The sequence below is a fragment of the Taudactylus pleione genome, unplaced genomic scaffold, assembly GCF_031769625.1.
Source record: "Taudactylus pleione unplaced genomic scaffold, aTauple2 ptg000040l, whole genome shotgun sequence".
Taxonomy (NCBI): Eukaryota; Metazoa; Chordata; class Amphibia; order Anura; family Myobatrachidae; genus Taudactylus; species Taudactylus pleione.
In genome coordinates, this window is record NW_028284442.1 from 21,104,300 (window position 1) to 21,124,179 (window position 19,880).

Here is a 19,880-nt window from a genome sequence, read left to right on the forward strand (position 1 = left end):
CTTCATGAGTGCGAGAAGAACTGGGAGCCAGTGTGGAAAGTCATTAGTGTCATTTAGAGAGACTGAAGACAGGCGTTCCACAGGCCAATCTGCACCACACCCCTCAGTGGCTGGACCAAGATGAGTTCTGACCTTCAACATCAGACTGCCGAAGCAATTCCAAATCTCTCCCACTTGCACTGCCTGTTAAAAGGAAAACAAAGCAGTGGCTAAAGAAAATGACCCCATTAGGACAATTCATCACCACTAAATGTCCCATTAAATCCAATTGCCAATCTGCCTGTGCAGGGCAGTTATACTTTATACTGAAATGCAGAGAAGAGCCAGGACATGCTTTAAATCTGTTTGCAGTTCTTAACACCCCCCCTTTCCCCACCACAGTACAACATTTTGCCAAGATGCTGTCTGGATTTACTCCTAATTGTAAAAGAGGCAAGGCATGTGTACACTAGTCCTGCATTCCAAAGGACTATGTTCAACACCTACTGGAATCCTGGAAGAATCCCATAACTGCTCAAGTATGTGGATAATAAATGTGAACATGGAGCTCAATAAAACAATATACGGCAGTTGTAATGTTTTGTTTTTAATAAGTAATCACATTCTACAGCAGATGTGTTGGATAATCTGTTGTAAATGAAGGACAAGCCGTAAACACAGTGTAGCGTCAGTATGTATTCATGTTCTAGCACAGGGCCCCTTGCAGAGCTTCATCTTGCAATGCTGCCACTTAAGCAAAATGTGACTTATTTTTTAAATACATTCTACGCAAGCAATTTTACATTTAAATTCTGCCCAATTCTACATTAGCACCAAAATTGGAAGTTTCTGGTGTGTTTTTACACTGACAGCCATAAATATAATACAGCTATAAATATAAAGGCGTTCCGATGCATAAAGAAATGGCACTCAGGGTCGATATAGATAAACAAACTAAAGGCGCGCATCCACTAAACTATATGCTCCATGAACGATATCGTCTAGTGTTTGCCCTACAGTGTCGGACTCAATGTCGTTAACGACATTGAGCATCCTCACTGAACTATATCATTAACGATATCGTTCAGTGCTGGCACCCTCCCTCATCCCCGTTAATGGCAAAACTGACTATATCGTCAGGTTGGCGTGCAAGTACGGGCGACGAAAGATATCAACGACCAGCGGGAGTGCGCATCGTTGGACGTTAATGGCATACCCACTGCACGATATTGCGGACAATGAACAATAACGATATCGTTAGAATCGTCCAATATATCATCTAGTGGGTACGCGGCCTTACTTGTATTAGAACAATCAACGTTTCAGGGCAGAATTGGAATGTGTTTATATCCTCATTTGGGGCACCGAGGCAAGATGTGTTTCAGCTAACGCAGTATCGGCAGGTCTGGACTAATATAAAGGTATAACTTTCCAAATAGCTTTAAAAATACTTCAGTTAATGTGTTAAAACTTTTTTATTTCTATTGCTACTAAAATTTCAGAGCACCGATAGAAAAAAGTATCAGACATAATTCTTCATCGCCCCCTACTGGCAGTTTATTGTTATAAAACGTTAACATTAAAATCATGAGATTATATTTTCGCTAGCTTCGGACGTATTCTGTGGTATACTAACATTGGGTTATTTAATGAAGCACTACTGCTATTGATCGTTTGCCATTTCTGACCACAGCTCCGCTAGCTTTATTTACTGCTTGAATTTACGTATATTGTATGTCTATATTTGATCCAGTGGATGGAATATTTTAATATATCCATTAAAAGTTAAGTTTTATAGAAAATATACTTTTTCCAAGAGTGCCCCCAGAAAAATAAGGGTCCTTTTTCTCTTTCCTTCCTGACTAGTAAATATACTCTCAGGGTTGCGACCCCATAGGTTGTGATTTTTTGTCAAACATTTGAGAAGGGATACGTTTAGGATCCCGACAAGCTGGATGCCATTCACCGGAACCCCGGCATCGGAATCCCCATCGCCGAGACAACACTGGCGCCAAAATCCCGACATGACTCGGGATGTTGACATCAGGATACCGGCAGACGGCATCCCGATCGTAAGGACACCGGGGAAAGGCCGCGAGGGATGAGTATCAGCCACGAGGGATGACTACTTAGCATTAGGCTGCGGGAGGGGTGTTAGGGTTAGGCAGGGGTGGTTATGTTCAGGCACCACTGGCAGGGGGGGTTTAGGGTTAGGCACTAAGGGGAGAGAGTTAGGGTTAGGCACTTACCGAGAGGGTTAAGGTGCGGGGTAAGGAGGGTTAGTATAAGGGTGCAGGAAAGGAGCGTTAGGGGGTAAATAGGACAGGGGAACATTACTTACTGTTCCCATCTAGATTTTAACCATCAGGATGCAGCTATCAGTGTATTGACAACCAGCATCCCGTCCATTAGTATTTCATACCGATTCCTTTGAGTAGTGTAATACTTTTTCATTATGGGTAGATTATCTTGATCACTACCACATGTGAGATATAGCTTTCTTCCACATCCCTACCTGTACTTAGGTTTTCCCATTTCCCCTTTCCTCCCCCTTGTAATCATTATGAGGTTGCCAGTTTTCCCAAGTGACACCAATATATTATCTTAGGCATTAGAGAGCATACCATATCTGTTAAATGCTATAATTTACAGATTACATGTCTGGGAAATCAAACAGGTCCCAGGCACACTACTAGAACAGATGTTAGTGATAGTCAGACAGTCACTATGCCTGAGCTCAGTTATTATTATAAAATCAAATCTTAGTAAAAATATAAAATGTAATTACTCAATATGTACTATGTATATGATCACAACATCCCTTTAATATGGTCATGGCACCATGCAGACAAGTCCAAATCTAAGGACAGTTCAGTAACAACACCGTGTAGATTCTATATAGACTAAGGGGTACATTTACTAAAGTGAGAGTTTTAAGAAGAGTTGTTGCCCATAGCAACCAATCAGATTCGACTTAACATTTAAATAGCACCTTCTAGAAGATATATTGGTTGCTATGGGAAACAGCTCTTCTAAAGCTCACTTCTAAAAATGCTCACTTTAGAAAATTTACCCCCAAAAGTTAATTACAGCTTTAAATTTTATCATTATTTAATTGCTAAGAGATTGCCAGCCACAGAATGTTATCAATAAGCACACACATCACCAACTTGTAGGGCTGCTGGGTTTGAAAGTCAGAAACCCTCAGAATTTGAAGTTGATGTCTGTGCTTGGAGTAAGTTCTACTCTAGACATAATAAGCCTAGAGCAGTTTGTAAGTACAGAGACTGCATTGATCGTTTTTAATGCAGCGGATCTGACAAGCCCCAACGGCTGTTCTATGGGCTGCATTAACAACTGCTTAGTATTTTCAAGGCTTTTAAGTCAATGCTCAGATCTGGATGTTAACATGCATGTGGTTGTTGTTTGTGTCCTCAAGCATCAGCATAAATCTCACACAATGAAAATAAGGCTATAGTGATAATCTCACATTCAGTACAACACAGACCATTTTGCAAAGAGGCAATTCTCCTAAAGTCTGACGTGTTTTAACTTTGCACTTATTTGTTTTATTGTATTGTTCAATTGGAAAATATTTTCAATAAAAAATACTCAATTAAAAAAAAAAAAATATTGCAGCCAGCAAAATAAACGGAAGTTTTCACCACACGTCCACAATGTAACTATATAAAGTATTCAAATAGGACCTTGTATAATACCCCTTTTACACCAGAGCTAAAACCCGGGTTATTGCAGGATTAACCCGGCTAGCTCCTTGGTGTAAACGGGGACAGGGTTGGATTCCTGGGTGGAGTGACCAGACAATCCAACCCAGGTAACTTGCAGGATTTAACACGGGAATGACCCATGAAACCCTGCAGTGTAAACGTCACGATCCGGGTCACGATGACCTGGATCGTGCCGCATGCCTGCTGATTGGCCGGCTTCAGTGGCGCTTCGAGATGACATCATCTCCAAGTGCCCACTTCAACGCCGGGTCTCTGTAGATCTGGCTCTGGTGTGAACGGCGCCAACTCAGGAATATCCTTGGTCGGGGCCAGGGAAATTTCGGGTCTGATCCGGATTGGAACCTTGCTCCAACCTCCAGGTCAGACCCGGAATTTAGGTATAAAAGCAGTATAAGTTACATGCATACATGGTAACATCTCTAGTGAGAATCGCACACAATGTGGTGCCCACAACCTTTGTTTACGAAGAATGTCTTAAGGTGCGTACACACTGGGCGATTAAAGTGGACGACTGAACGATAATGATATCGTTATCGTTCAGTCGTCCACTTTATCGTCCATTTTTAACACAAACGATGAACGATAATGACAACACGCATTCCCGCGGGTCGTTCGTCATTGTCGCTCAACGGGTTAACATGCAGGCCAACCTGACGATGTCGTCAGGTTGCTGCATGTTATGGAATGGGAGAGAGAGCCCGGCGCTGAACGATATCGTTAATGATATCGTTCAGCGGGTGTGCTCAATGTCATGAACGACATTGAGCACACCCTGCCGGGGACACACTAGACGATATCGCTCAGGGAGCATATCGTCTAGTGTGTACGCTCCTTTACTCTATAAAGATTCCAAAACAAGGCAAATATACCCCAATTATTTTGCATATAGTACTCCTTTTTTCTTTCCATGGGAAGAGTCTCTCAATGTGGAAAGGCACATATGAGATGTTGCAAGATGAAAATCATTATTCAATGATCACCAATAGATTTTTACCCTGTATGCATGTAACTTATATAAGTGCCTATTTCAGGTCCTTTTTACTTGTAATGGCTATTCAAGCAAAAGCATGGTTGAGTCAGTTGGTCTATCATTGCTGGACTTTATACACGGGAAAAAATTTAAATCTGTTATAATAATAATAATAATAAAAAAAACCAAAAAAAAAAAACCACATTTATAGTTCTTTCACAATAAACTCAGTGTACAAACAATACCCCTTGTACTTGCTTATTGATGCATAGTTTTTTTTTATATATATCTATATCTCACATGTTCTAGAAAACAGTAGGAAAGCCATGGTAGTGGTAATTAGCACCTTACAGGATCTGGTGTCTCTCCTTTCTGCTGTAAACCCAGAAATCACATCAATGGGGTTTCTGGCCGACACCATTGCTGCATTGTCACGTATGGTGCACATTGGTGTAACAGATAGCACTGTGTCCCATGTATATTGCAAGTAATCAGATGTCTAAATGCTTTAGCCACGTTGCGCTTATGCCAGTCTTTGTTTTTGCAGTGTAATATGAGACAAGCAAGACTGTGGGTGATGAAAATAGTCTGTTATTCATTAAAGTGTCAAATTGTGATCAGACAGCAGTTTTAGGAATCAGGCCTCAGCCTATACTTTCAATAGAACTCTACAGACATTACATGAGAAAGCAGAATTTTTAGGGTTATTACAATATGATAAAAAAACATTTAAAATGTAAGCTACTCATGATTTTATTTTACAAATGAGGTAAATGGATCAGTAATTTCAAAGAAAATTGAGGGCATTTATGGTTTCACCATGCACATTGCAAACCTGACTTACAATCCTGAAGAAGCAGGAGCTCTGATACACAGGAACGTTGGCTGTGCGCCCTATAGTGTGCATAGAGGACAATCAGGTGCACTTGTGCAGGATCTGATAGGTGCTCCTCTATTTGTCAGTTAGTAAATTACCTCCAGCTGAAACACCTTCCAGTTATGATTTATTTTAAAAGGGGATTACTGGTAACCTCATGCATGTCAATATGTTCTAACAAATTATCAAGTGAGCATGTTTTATTGGCTATAAGTTAGTATTGTAAATTTGTATTAAACAGTAAATTTACCACTGAATCACATCTTCCTTTAGGCAGTGGCTCCACAAACTGAAATACATTTCTTACCTCTTACCAGCGTTATCTAAATTCCGTCTGTTGAGCCAGAGGAACATGCAGCAAATGTGGAGGCAATAACCAAGTTAGTCACCCTGGAAGAAATACAATGTTTTTTTTTTTGTACGTACATTCCAATCAAATGAATACCCTGGGTCATTCATCCAATAATGTCAGCTTTCATTCATAGACACAAATACAATTTCTTGTATTATCAAGCGGTGAATACAAATTCACAAAACAATAATATAAAAAAATTGAGTGGTCATTATCCTTTTACGGTGTATGTGGGGGTTCATAGTATAAGTCACCTGCTTGACTTTGATGCACAGCAACCCCTGACATACCTCAAGGCAACTGCCAAGTTTGAGACTCTGCAGGCTTATCCCCTGGCTTATTTTCAGGCACAACATTACATAGCTTCGGTGATACGGGTATTTTCGGCGTAATCAATCAGATCAACGCCTTTCTGGACCAATACCCACACGTTAACGCCATATCAAGCTATTATAGACTATAGAAGTGAGGACCTAGATCATGACCTGGTCAGCCAGAGGATACGCCAATGGCTGACACAATTTCCAACTCTTTCCACTAATGATTTAGTAAGAGGACTACTGAGGTCACACACACACACACACGTGTGTGTGTGTGTGTGTGTGAGTGTGTGTGTATATATATATATATATATATATATATATATATATATACATACCCCCCAATTAGCGCTGAAAACAATGTATACAACGAGAATATAAAGTGAATTCACCTGAGGAAGTCCATGAGATAAGACATTACTCTATCCGGACGAATCGCGTTGGGTGTATCTGCTGATCTAATCTTCTTGAGATAAGCTATTATTTTCTCTAAATTATTGTACGAGCAACCTTCTATTCTTATGTGCTAATAATTATTTGCAAAAACCATCTGCACTAGGTTTGTTTTTTCTTGTATGTATTTTTTTGGAGTTCTATTAAATCCATGAGAAATATTCATTGTGTGGATGACTTTGTGTGGACCTAAAATACTTTGAGATAAGCCCAATTAATTTATCCATATGGTACGGGTTCACTTTTAAGTTGCCTTTATGCACTTTGGTGGCATTTGCACTTGTTTGCATCAGGAGGCGCCTTTGTCCATATATATATATATATATATATACACACACACGATCTATTTGTACCCCCACAGACTATATAGAATGGGTTTATCCGATTCCCACATTTGCCAGGGAGTAGGCTGATCTTTACCATTGTCTGTGGGTGTGTCTGGTAGTTCAAGGTTTCTGGAGGCGGGTACGGCGAGGACCTCTTGGACAATTTTGTACCATTTACTCCGGAGAGGGCCGTCCTGGGTATCCAGGAAACTATTACTCCCTTTAGGTGCCGCAGCTAAAAAGGCAGTCTTACAGAATTGGATACACCCAACCCCTATTAATTTTCAATTGTATAGGGAGAAGCTAACCTTTATTTTCCGAATGAACTGGGTTGAAACGATGTTTGAAAAAGAAAAAAAGGCTGCTTCTTTGACACTTGGGAAAGTTTTATTGCAACTTTGCCAACTTCAACACAAACCCAGATTTATCATAGCATGCGTCTGACTCAGTGGTTTGAAACTAGAATTCTTTTGGGTGATCCTCCCATCGTGTTGCCTGGCAGGTGAGTGCCAGACATTCTCTCTCTCTTATTTAAGTTATTATTTATCTACTTCCCCTCCTCCCTTTTTTTTAAATTTTATTTGTGTTTTTTATATATGTTTATATTTCAGTCTATGCTTGGATAAACCTTGTATAATGTATAGGCCCATGGACATGCCCTGGAATATGTTTATTGTATACTGTTTGACACTGTATACACTGCTTTTCTTTTCTGTGCTAAAAACGTTTACAGTCATGTCTTGCCAAACTGATGTATGGTGTTTTTGCTTCAATAAAAAAAAAATAAAAAAAATAATGGAGTGGTCATATTCTTTAAAATAGATTTAGTAAATTCATATTAATCTCTCACTACCTTTTGTACATAATGCATTATTATAAAGGTGGAAAACCACTGGTGTTTCGATTTGCGTTTTGAAATGCAAATTAAATCCCAGGCACACTTCATCCAAACCATAACTGGACATACACCGGTGTTAAGGCCCCCCATACACCAGGGGACGTATTGTCCGATCCTGTGATGGGATTGGAAATGCCGTTCAGCAACACCAAACGGCGGCCATCGATGTTCTCCGATCCGTCGGAGGATCGGTGAAATTATACATGTTAAATTTCACAAATTTGCAAATCACGATCATATTTTGATTGTGATCTGCAAATCTGTGAAAAACCATGTTGGATTTCACCGATTCTCCGACCAAGCATCTGGGGATCGCAGAATCGCGCCAATCAGTCGCTGATGTATGGTGTCCATTACTCATGTTGGGGAAGTCAGTGGTGGTCACTCAATACACCAGGAAGGGTTTGCAAAACCTCAGGGAACCCAAATGGGAGTAAGATAGCAAGTGCGTATGGGGGGCCTGATTCAGCAGTGGATGGAATTGCAAAGCTGCACACCAGAGGCTTTACAATTCTGTCCTGCTAAAACTCAAATTCTGCAGGAGACACCCCGTCAGCATCTGTGATCCCAGCGCTGCGACCGAGGTCACAGCCTGGGATCACCATCGGTCGCGATGTTGTGCTGCCCCAGCCAGTTGAGTAAGCCTCAGCTTACACAGGGTGGCCAGTTTGCGAGGCTAGGAAGTATACATCCATGGCCGCAGACTCTGGCCTCATCCCTCCCAGAAAATGTCCCCGTCCCCCATACACCTCTGCCTGTCAATAAGGCAGAGACATAGGGAATCTGCTTGCACTCTCGCAGGACCCGTTCTGCACATGCCAAGGAATTGTGTGAGGGATGCCCATCTATGTCCTGTATGGAATCAGGACCAGGCTCATTGGAAACAATGGATTTCATTTTCAGACATTTTGCAGCACAGCATGAGAAATGCTAACACAACACAATCAACAGCAGTGTAAATGAGGCCCAAATTATTCAAGGATTGTTCATGCTTGTAAGCAGACTTAATACCAAGTACAGTATTCTTAAAAACAAAGCCAGGAGTAAAGATGTGCAGTTTGGTTTTAATTCAGCAGCATATTGTACTTTAAACACCCATCCATTAGTGCAGTTGTAATGTATTCCCATCTTACCAAAAACAGGATGTTCAACATATTGCAGCAATATATATATATTTTTTTTAACAAGATCATTAGGAAACTGTAAAAAAAACTTAAGATCCAGAAAACATTTTAATACTTGGCAATATTTGAATTGTAATGTTTCAATTGCTTTCAGTCCAACATGGAAAAATATATTTGTATCTGTTGAAAAACTCCCACTTTATTAAAAAAACAATCTAAGGCCAAAACTCAACATTCACTGACATGTTCTAGCAAATGTTGGGAAAAATAATAACAGAAGCTAAAGGGTTAAGCAGTCTCCCAAACTCTGCCATTACAGTCCAGATTTTAAAGATAAGCAGGTGACATAATTAGTACCTCAGTCAGTGGCGTCACAAGGGGGGGGAGCAGGCCGCACCTGGGTGTCACACACACCGAAGGGTCACACCAAGGTGCCGACACCCCCTCAGTGACAGAAGCCGGGTGTTGCACTGTAGCGTTAAGTTCAGCATTCAGCTCCTGACACAGTGAGGGAGTTGGCACTGCACACAGGGCAGTCCGCACCTCCGGTACACCAACACCCCCGAGTAATAAGAACGGGGTTCGGCCAGCAAGGCCATGCCCCCTTTTTGTCATGTCTCCGTAGGGAGGGACGCCTTTGACCTCAGTCAATTTGATAACCGTCTGGGCTCAATCATGGATATCCTTTAAACCTGGACAGCAATGGCAGAGTTTGGGAAACTCTGGGTTAAGGAGTCCCCTGTACTGCAATAGCAGCACAAGCTATAAAAATCAATGTACTATTGCATCTCTTTCAACAAAGTGAAAAAATAACAAATTGTATAGGCTCACAACAAAGATGATTATGGGATACCAATAGTGCAGAATGTTCAACACCTACACCACATGCCAACTTGTGGTCTTCGTGAAGGCAATGGAATTTAAATATCAAAATGCAATACGACTTTGCAATGCCCCATAAAGTGGAAACTAGCAACACCGTAAAATATCAGTCACTGATCAAGGACTGCCGAGATTCAGACATGAACAGCTTTCACAGAGTGAAAACATTTTGGTTAAACCACTGCAACCAAGTCACTGCGATTTTCCCACAATAGCAGAAAATTTAATGATATTTTTTGTGTGTGAATAACACAGATTAAATGTGACAATTCCATGAGCAATCAAAACCATTCCCATGCTCACGGGACAATACAGACATTACACAAGATGGTAGTACACGCATGAAATACTAAATCACTTCAATATCATAATGCAGAATTATGGAAGTGATCGTAACACTACCAGATATCTTTTTTTTTTTTTCTTAAACGAAATGTTGCATTTCACAGCTCTGCTGAGCTTAGGAACCTACTACAACAGTATGGGGTGGGCAACAAGCGGCCCTCCAGCTGTCGTTGAACTACAAATCCCAGCATTCATTGCAAGTTTTAGCATGACCAAATAGCACAACGGTTGCAGGGCATGCTGGGAGGTGTAGTTCTACAACATCTGGCAGGCAGCTTATTGCCCATCACTAGTATAGGGGATAATAGCACTTCTCCTGCTGAAAGGGGGGGGGGGGGGATGTAAGAGGCTGCGCTTTTGTATAATTGCTGACTTTTTGAGAACGGAAATGCAAAAGCCTTTAATATTGTCATATTAAAAAAGTGTCAGGCAAAATAACCGCAAAACCAGAGCCTATTACATCCCTCCAATAGACTAAATTTATTAAACAAATTACCTCACATGTAATTTGTCAACATCCACAATGCAGTCTAATACAGTATTTAGCCATTAGATTTTTATGTTTAGGGTATAATTTACTTTAGAATAGACAAAGTATAGTATACTTGGCCATTCCCTGTAGTTTTCCTTATACCTTTTATCCCTTTGAGCCTGGCTTTAAACTTGCAAATACTCTTGAACTCTTGAGAGAATGAGAAAGCTCATTGAGAAAGGATATGAAGTGGGAGTCTCGCTCTGACTTTTTGGACTCAAAAATCAGCACAATAGTAAAATGAGGCTCAGGGCGTGTCAGAAAATAGGTTCTCTGGACTTTGTCATCGTAGAAGTGAACAACTTTCTCTAAGGTGTTGAGGTCTGCACTCTTTTCAGTCATTATCAAAATGACATTGGGCCAGTGCATAACGGGTCTGTCACTAGGTAGTGACACTATTGCAGGGTACTGGTCCACTCCTTTAGGGGCTTCTCTGTAAGAATCTGGATGGTGGTATCCATGACCCTGAAAGCTTTCTGAACCCCGGTTATCGAATATTAAGGACACATTGATGGCGTCATATTTTCTAATGAAGCTGGAGATTTTTCCAAAGTAATCAGGATTAGTCTTAGCAGTGAGGGTCTTCATCTCGGAGGTCTGCCGACTTAAAGCTTCGTGGAAGTAAAAGCTGAACTTGGCAAGGAGGATATTTTTGAATTTCATGAGCCATAAGAAGAGATGTGGAGGCTGCACGGCCTTTTGTGACTGCCCTCCAAATAAGTGTTTCTTGGTCTCTTTTTGTTTCTCAAATATCTGACCCCAAGTCTGCAGCTTAGTGTGAGCATTGTGCAAATTTACAAGGGACAGCAGAAACTTCCATTCAAAGATCAGGCACTGGGCCTTTAAAAGATGGGCAAGAACATCCACTTCAAGCTGGAAGCCATTTTCTAGAGGAGACAGGATAGGATGGTGAAACCTACAAAACAAAAAAGTGAAATGTAAAACAATTCAAACTATCCACATGCACAAATGTAAATATACTTAATTTAAATAAACAAAACCTCACAACTAGACTGCCACATTAATGTTCCTATTCTGTTTATCAAGTAATAGAATTAATCATGGCATTAATCACGACTACACTGGTAAAATGTCAGCCAGTGCAATAAGCGATTTTCTTTTTACAGTAATAAACCTGGTCTTTTTTATTATTATTCTAAAACAGTTACAGAACTGTATGAATTATTCCCTCTTAACTAGAACATTAGTCAAACTTAATTTTCAGTAACAATGTAATTGAATATACTGAGATGTGTGCTAAAATGTCGACTCCCCTATCAAACTGTAGTTTTAATGAATGTTTATAGGAAAAGAAAGAAATTATGAATACATGGTACAAAGTCGAAGATCTCTTTTGAAAAATTTGAAATCACTGTCCATAACATTGTTAAAGAGGAAGAAGTTAAATTTAACTTTTGAAGGTAATAAAAATGCTGGAAAAGTAAATCAAATGTATGACAGAAGTGGACAGAAAATGGTCAAACCTACAATACACACACCAAACAGATCACTAAAAAGAGAGGAGTGTCTTAACAAGATCCCGGGTCCTCTCCTGCTGCCCTAGAGCTGTTCGCTGGCTCATCTCCTGTGTGTCTCTCTCCCTCCCCCCCCATGTTGCCGACGCTGGCCTGCCATCTTGCCACTGGATGGTGATGTTCTGCCCAGCGATCAGTGGGTTCTGCTGCTGGGCAGACTCCTGGGGTCTCTGGCTGCTTCTCCCCTGGACATCTGTGGTACAGCCTTGCTGAATGGACCTCCCAAACATCTTGAGAGCTGCCCATAGCAACCAGATTCTAGCTATTATCTTCTAGAAGGAGCTAGTTAAATAGAATCTGATTGATTGGAAGTGGAGATGTTGCCCATGGCAAAGACTCTCACTTTAGTAAATATAACCAAAGTCTCTGTTCCTGTGCATTTCCTGCTGCTGGAACTGGGACTAGTGTGTCCTCCGCCTACCTCTGTGACTCTGGTCCTGTTGGGATCTCCTGGACCTCTTAGGAGATAAAAAGGTACTGTACTCGCCACGCCCTTGCAGCCTGTATTCTCCTGTTCAGTGCTACCCTCTGGAGTTTTGCTTCATAGTTAGACTCCTTCAAACCATTATTGCCTTGGGATGGAGGGTAGTGGATCAGTTGGAGGCACTGCATGCGGACTTGTCTCTTAAACATCAGGATGTGATTTACATGGGCTCGGTTTACTGAAACTGAGATTTGTATTTCCTCCCTTGCTGCCTGTAATGCTTTACCAGTATTCGGCTGACCTCCTTGGAATCTCGGAGGGTGACAGATGTCAGAACACAGAAGTACAGAAATGTCTGCATCATAGACCACTCTCCTCCTCAGTTTCCTATTCATCTACGAATGGTTTTTGGGGGTGTAGTTGGGGGTTCTTCAACTTTCACAGGAGGCTGTGGCCTGAGGGCCTCAGACTGGGATGTTCCTTCTTAAATGACTTCAACGTGCCTGAGTTATTACTTGTTTATGATTATGTCTGTTATGTTAATGCTTTATTATCGGTCTGTTTTTAAATTATTTTGATTACTGATATCACCTGTATTTATCTCTTCTTCATCCTCTAGTATTTCATTACCTCCAGGATTTAATCTGTAATTCTATTCTCCTGTTCTCGGTTTGGTATTTGTTTGCATTTTCTATTTGGTTGGGATACTTTTTACTATTACACTTGGAAATCTCCTCGTCGCCCCTTAGATCCTGGGCTAGTTGCTCCATGACATTAGGGTACACGTGTATAGTTGCCCTCATTTTCTTTGGTTGGAGGGGGGAGGCTATGTTGTTCGGGGATCCAAGTGTGCCACAAGTTAAGGGTTTGGTATACAGTTGGGGGAAACTGAGGGGTGGTTGTTTTATGTTACATTTTGTCCATGTTTGGAGGATACTTGCTAGTGTATGTTTTTTATTTAGTTTGTTCATGTAGATCGGATCTTTGTTTGTTACATAACTGCCTTATGTAGTCAGGTCGACATCAGAGCGACTTGGCCCATTGTTAAATGCTGGAGTATTAATGCATTACACTGCTACTATTTTTTTTTTTTAGAGCTGAACTTAGTCATCACACTGGTACCCATCATCCCCCTGGTTTTGTATTGCGGGTGCCTAAATGACTCCTTCGGGTACCCGCTTCACTGCTATTATATCGTATGGGGTTGTAATATGTTGGGTAAAAGTTTTGTGTAAGATACTATTTGCCTGCTTTTATTTCTTTGTGGCATAATTACCGGTTTATTTTTACTTACTGCCCAATGTACAGTGTTATACAGCTGTGATCTACATGGGAGAAATTGCTCATCTATGACCTCTTCCCAAACATCCTTTACTGATTAAGAAAACCATGCAAAACAATAAGCAAAAATGGTTATCTATTATGCAATGGGGAATGTAATAGACAGAGGGAAGAAGACATGCTGTGTAGGATGAAGAAAGAAGGATTCAATCAGATATGAGAGTATCCTAGAAGCTAACGCCCCACAGTGAGTGTAGAACGGATATGTGAGAGAGGCTGGAAACTTCTACAAATATGAAATACTTAAAGGAAAAACTTTACACTCCCTCCAGTAGTCAACTAAATGTATAGTCAACTTCAATGTATGGGCATTATATAAAAGAAAATTGAAAACTGCTGTAAAAAGACAAACAAACAATTCACAGATTTTTACAATCGCTACTACCATAAAATGAATTAAACCTACAACATACAAAATGTTATTCTGTTACTTTATTGGTATTGTAAATATTTGTACTTTATTAGACATTTAATAAAATAAACATTGATTTAAACTTTTTTTTTTAGCAACTGAATTGAAAAATAGGAAGAATATTTCTTCTGTGTGTGTTGCCACCATTGCATTTGCAAATGTTAGTACACAGTACAATCTATTATGCGTGCCACCTGTGTGATAGGTTGCATTGTGAATAGTGAAACATCAAAAGATATCACTTAATGCATCTCTAATGCACATTACTTTCCCCAGCACGTGTGTGAACAAGCCCTTAGTGCAAATATGGCAACTGCTGTATGAATTGCATAGCAGTGACCAAACCAGCAGTATGATTTATATGGTCATCAGTGGATGGCTATTTAGGGAAAACAGCGCTACATTTTGTAGGAACTGCAGAAGCCCCACACATGTGGAAACAGCAGTTCTCCCATTTAATTTAATATATTGATGTCAATAAAAAAAGAAAAAGTATATCTGACTTATTGGTGGGGAGCCTTTTAGAATTTAATACACCATAAAAATATATTTGCTTTATTTTTAGTTCAAACTTTTTCTCAATAATCTTCATAGATTTAAATCTATAAACTGTACATTAGCTCTGAGATACATATAGGAACACTTTTTCAACCCTAATTTCAACAATATTTTCCTACACTACACTTTGTTTTGCTTTCATCATCTCTTGTTTCAGAAGGTGTTAAAACAAAATCAGAATGTGGGATATAATGGAGGATATGGTGCATGGATCAGATATTTACCTAAGCCTAATATACATAATTATTCAATAATTTACAGAATAAAATAACATATGTTCTAACACCTACATAATTTACACAATCTGGCATCTGGGATGGGGCCCTCACCTGGAGTTGTACTTTTTTAAAATGGCTTCCAAGATATTAACCAGCTCTTCAGAGTTTGTGAATTTTTGGCTGCTCAGTGTGTACATTTTTTCATAGAAATCTGCAATCTCCATGCGAGCTTGGACAAAAAAGCACAGCTGCTCCGAGAGATGTGAAAGCAGTTCTTCCAAATGAGGGGCAGTCCCGCCAATTGCATTTCTACCTGTAGTTACAACTTTCTTGAGTTCATTGTACAGCGAGGTGTAATTTGTCCTGATGGAATCTTTCCTGCCAAAGAACGACTGGCCGCCTGCAAAAGAAAAAACAGACACCAGCATAAAATCCACTGGCTTGAAAAGATAATTTGATGACAAAATAACTAAATGATATTACATAGCAGCTGTAGTAATTGTATTACACCATGGTACCAAGATTGGCATGCACATGGCTATAAAGATCAGGCATACCGAACATTGCAACCTATGGGCACAAAGATGGAGAATTATGTTTAGGACACAATCAAGATTTGCTACCCAAACACATCTGTGAGAACACATTGTTCAGTAAGCTGGATCTTGGAAACTAGGAGACCCCAAGAATTCCTTTATTTTACTAAGTTACAGGGGATATGAGGCTGTGTAACAATACATTCAATTTAATTAAATATTGCACTTTTAATCTAAACTTTAATGGGGGAATTCAATTGCGGACAGGAAATAAACCGGTACTGGGTTTTTACCGCAGACGTGGGGGTTTACTATTCAATTAGGGGACTGAAAATGGGACACAGAGATTTCTATAGAAATAACCGCATCCTTTTTTCTCGCACCTCCAGAGAAAGTCTGATTTTTCTAAAAATCGTTAATTATCAGAAAAATCAACGTGACTTGTTCTGGGATCCTGGCATCACCATCCCCCCTGAGGACTGAGTTTCCAATTAGCTTAATTAGTCCTTAATTACTCACATTCCGAAGTGGTGTCTTCTGCATCCAACGTCGGGAGCCGGGTCTTCTGCAGCAGGGCGAGTATCTGAGTGTTTGTAAGTGTGTATGAGTGAGCGTGTGTGTGTGTGTGTGTGTGTGTGACCCCCCCGGCACTGGGAGAACTACATCTCCCAGCAGCCCTTGGTCACAATCTTCTAGTGCAAGTTTGTTTATTATCAATTCACCACAATTCTGCAGTTTATTTTCTTATTACTATGATTAGGATATTTAATCTATAGAGTTACTCCAAAAAACCAGAAAAGGAGATAAATTATTGGAACCATTAAAATAACATTGGTTTTAACAACAAAGACTGTTGAGTAATGTGGAGTTGGGGTACACAAAATATACACTTGTGAATATATGTCAGTATCACCCAAATAAAAAAGCCGCTGCCAGTGCTTAAGGCCTTGGACATGCACTTATAATAGTCAGACCTAGATTATTATAAAATAAACTTTCCACCATGAATAAAAACAGTGGAGGGTGCTGCTAGGCCATTAAAAGCTGCATACAAAGAAGTGACAGCCAATAGAATGCATAGCAGAGCATGAGAGAAGAGAGATGGTTGTCAAACTGGGTCCACATGTAGCGATGTGTAGCAGGACAATATGTCGGCCTGACAGGCCAACATATTGTATGGCGGGTATGCATTGAGCGATGTAATGAATGACGGAAGGATCCCTCGTTCCGTCTTTTATTACCTGCAATGGTGCTGCATGCGATATCGTCCAGTTGGCCGTGCAACACGGGCGGCCGGATATCATCACGTGACTGTGGGAGTGCGCAGATAGTCTGTACACACTGGACGATCGCTCCGATTTGGCCGGAAACGACTTATCGGGGCTGACATCGTCCTAGTGTGTACCAAGCTTTAGTGTAATGCAGAGCATATGAGGCTGCGTAAGGTCGCCTAGCAGAGCATGTGAGGCAGCTGGGGTGATTGGTATCTGCCAAGTGTAAAGGCCCCCATACACGGTGCAATTTGTATAAGATCCGATCTTGCATAAGATTTCCCTTGAAAATTCTTCCCTTGACATTCTGTACGATTTGTGTAAAGAAAAGGAACGATTGTGCAAACGACCATACGATCAGATTTATCTTAAATGATAGCAACTCGTTTAAGATATATTGTATGCAGCAAATAACCACACGATGCATCCCCTCCACCAATGGAGGAGGGGAGTGGCCAGGGACATCGTACATCAGCAAAAGTGCGACCGATGTATGTCACATCATACACGATCAGTCGAAATCTATCTGCAAAACCATTTGATCTAGGATGACGATACACGATGCCGGGGACGTGCATCATAATCGAGTATGAAAACACCACTTTTTATAAGATTGGTCATTACGATCCATCGAAAACAGCCATATCGTGCAAAAATGTGTGCCGTGTATGGGGGCCTTAAAGTTGGGTACACACTACGCGATCCATTGCACAGCAGATGGGACGGTGCGATGACCACCACAATACTGCTAAATTCAGCATCGAACTACACATTATGCCGTCATCCACTGCATCGTGCAGGGTCTACAGACGACGTGATGTATCGTGCCGTCGCTCTGTACACCCAGCATTAGATGAATACACAACGGTGTATAGGTTAGATTAATCGTTAGAGGTAAGAACCCCGCTCGGGGTTAGAGGTTACCTGGCTTCTGCCCGAGGAAGCTCATGCTGTGGTACGCCTTCTCCGCCGCAGCCAGGTGAGCCAGCGCCGCCAGCATGGAGGACCATGACGCCCCGGCATTCTTGTTGGCTTCTTTCTCTCGCTCTACGTGGTCCTTGGCTTTGTCATAGGAGAAGTGCCCGAGGTGGGAGAAGAAAGTCTGCAGCACGTTCTGCTCCGTACTCACTGCCGGGGGCGTAAACGGGATCATCACCGAGGTTGTCATCAGCAGCAGTGGCTCCTCGTCGTCATCATCATCCTCCCCCTCCTCCAGCACTAGACCCAGAGCAGCCGGAGGAGCATCACCCGCTTCCTGGGGCACCACCATGCATGGAGCCGCCGCGGCGCAGGCTGGGAGAGCCGGGCACTCCGGGCAGCAGGGAACACGTCGCCGCACACCGGACTGTTTACCTCACACACGTGACTGCGCCGGAAGCGCGACGCTCTGCTTGACGTCACTTGCTGGTTTCTTTCTCTCTGGATATAGCTTTATTGATAACATACAGTCACTCATCATTGCGTGTTATTGTACCCGGTGTAACTAGAGTCGGATCCTCATATATGTCTGACGTGAGAGTGGAATCCTGGGATGATTGTGCCAGCAGCAGTCTGCAGCCGCGTAGCTGTGTATCCCTCGTCCTCTATAACCAGGCGCACAGCGCAGCTCGCTGTAACCACGAGAGGCAACTTTTAAAGCCATTGGGGGTGCTACACCGCCTCCACCACATCTCACAGATGTCATCCCCCAATATTACTGCTGCCCTTAGGCTGTATTCACATATAATAATTTTATTTATATAGCGCTTTTCTCCCATAGGCCTCAAAGTCGCTTTACAGACATCAGAAAACATATTACATTGTACAAGGATTTGGTGTTGCAGGAAATAGAAAACCGCACCGAGATAATTAAAATCAACCAAAACCTAGAGAGCACAATAAGCATATTGCACGGTTGGTGCAGACATTTTGGGAAATAACTTCCATGGGTTATATATTCCACCCACAAAGGTACCAAATGAGTCAGCCATCTTGGGCGCACTTACATAGGATTACCCTGGGTGGAATAGGTTACGCCTAGAAGAGATGACACAAAATGGGTGGTTGCAGCATCCTGATGCTAGGAGTAGGGTCCCAACATAATGTTCAGGTCCACGTATATTTCATCCCATCCAAGAGTGTACCAGGTGAGGCAGCCATGGTGGGCGCACTACGAAGGTTGCAATGTGGGTGATAAACCATACAAGGACCCAAGGAATATATGGGAAAACTGACATGTGTGGCAGTATGATATACCCTTTGTGAATAGATCCACATGAAGTATATCCTGCCCATGGAGGATGCACTTCAGTGGATGTATAGCACACCGATATATATCATACAGTGGGGTGGAAGTACATTTTATAAAACAGGGAATAGTAAATACAGCAAACAGTGCTGCAGTTTGGGTATGAGATTTACAGGTAATACATATATTAGTGCCTATCTTATGTTTTGAATTAAAAAACTTTGAATACATTACCATTGTATCATGATTACGTACACTGATCAGGTTATCTATATGCATCCTGTGAATAGATAGCACACTGGAATGTACAACTCCTGCTTATCAATTCGTTACGCACAATATGTATTGACATTTATATATATTGCACACATTCTGTTACAGAGAATATACTAGTCATTCACAGCAGTCCCTTCCCTAGTGGCGCTTATATGTTCCTCATCACATGTACAGAAACACATACACTAGGACAGTAGTTTCCAAATATTTTTCTTCACGGCACCTATAGGGTCTCCTTATTTTTTTCATGGCACCCCTAGGCCAAAAGAAAATAC

General features: G+C 41.2%; 1 protein-coding gene across 1 annotated transcript; it reads right to left on the reverse strand.

Moving 5' to 3' along the window:
• Positions 1-8,968: 8,968 nt before the first annotated feature.
• On the reverse strand, positions 8,969-18,616 carry KICS2 (KICSTOR subunit 2). Its single transcript, XM_088454627.1, has 3 exons — positions 18,027-18,616; positions 15,407-15,695; positions 8,969-11,723 (listed from the first exon to the last, which is right to left on the reverse strand). The coding sequence occupies exons 1-3, from the start codon at positions 18,370-18,372 to the stop codon at positions 10,913-10,915; spliced, it is 1,446 nt and encodes a 481-aa protein (XP_088310753.1). The 5' UTR covers positions 18,373-18,616; the 3' UTR covers positions 8,969-10,912.
• Between the last annotated feature and the right edge of the window lie 1,264 nt (positions 18,617-19,880).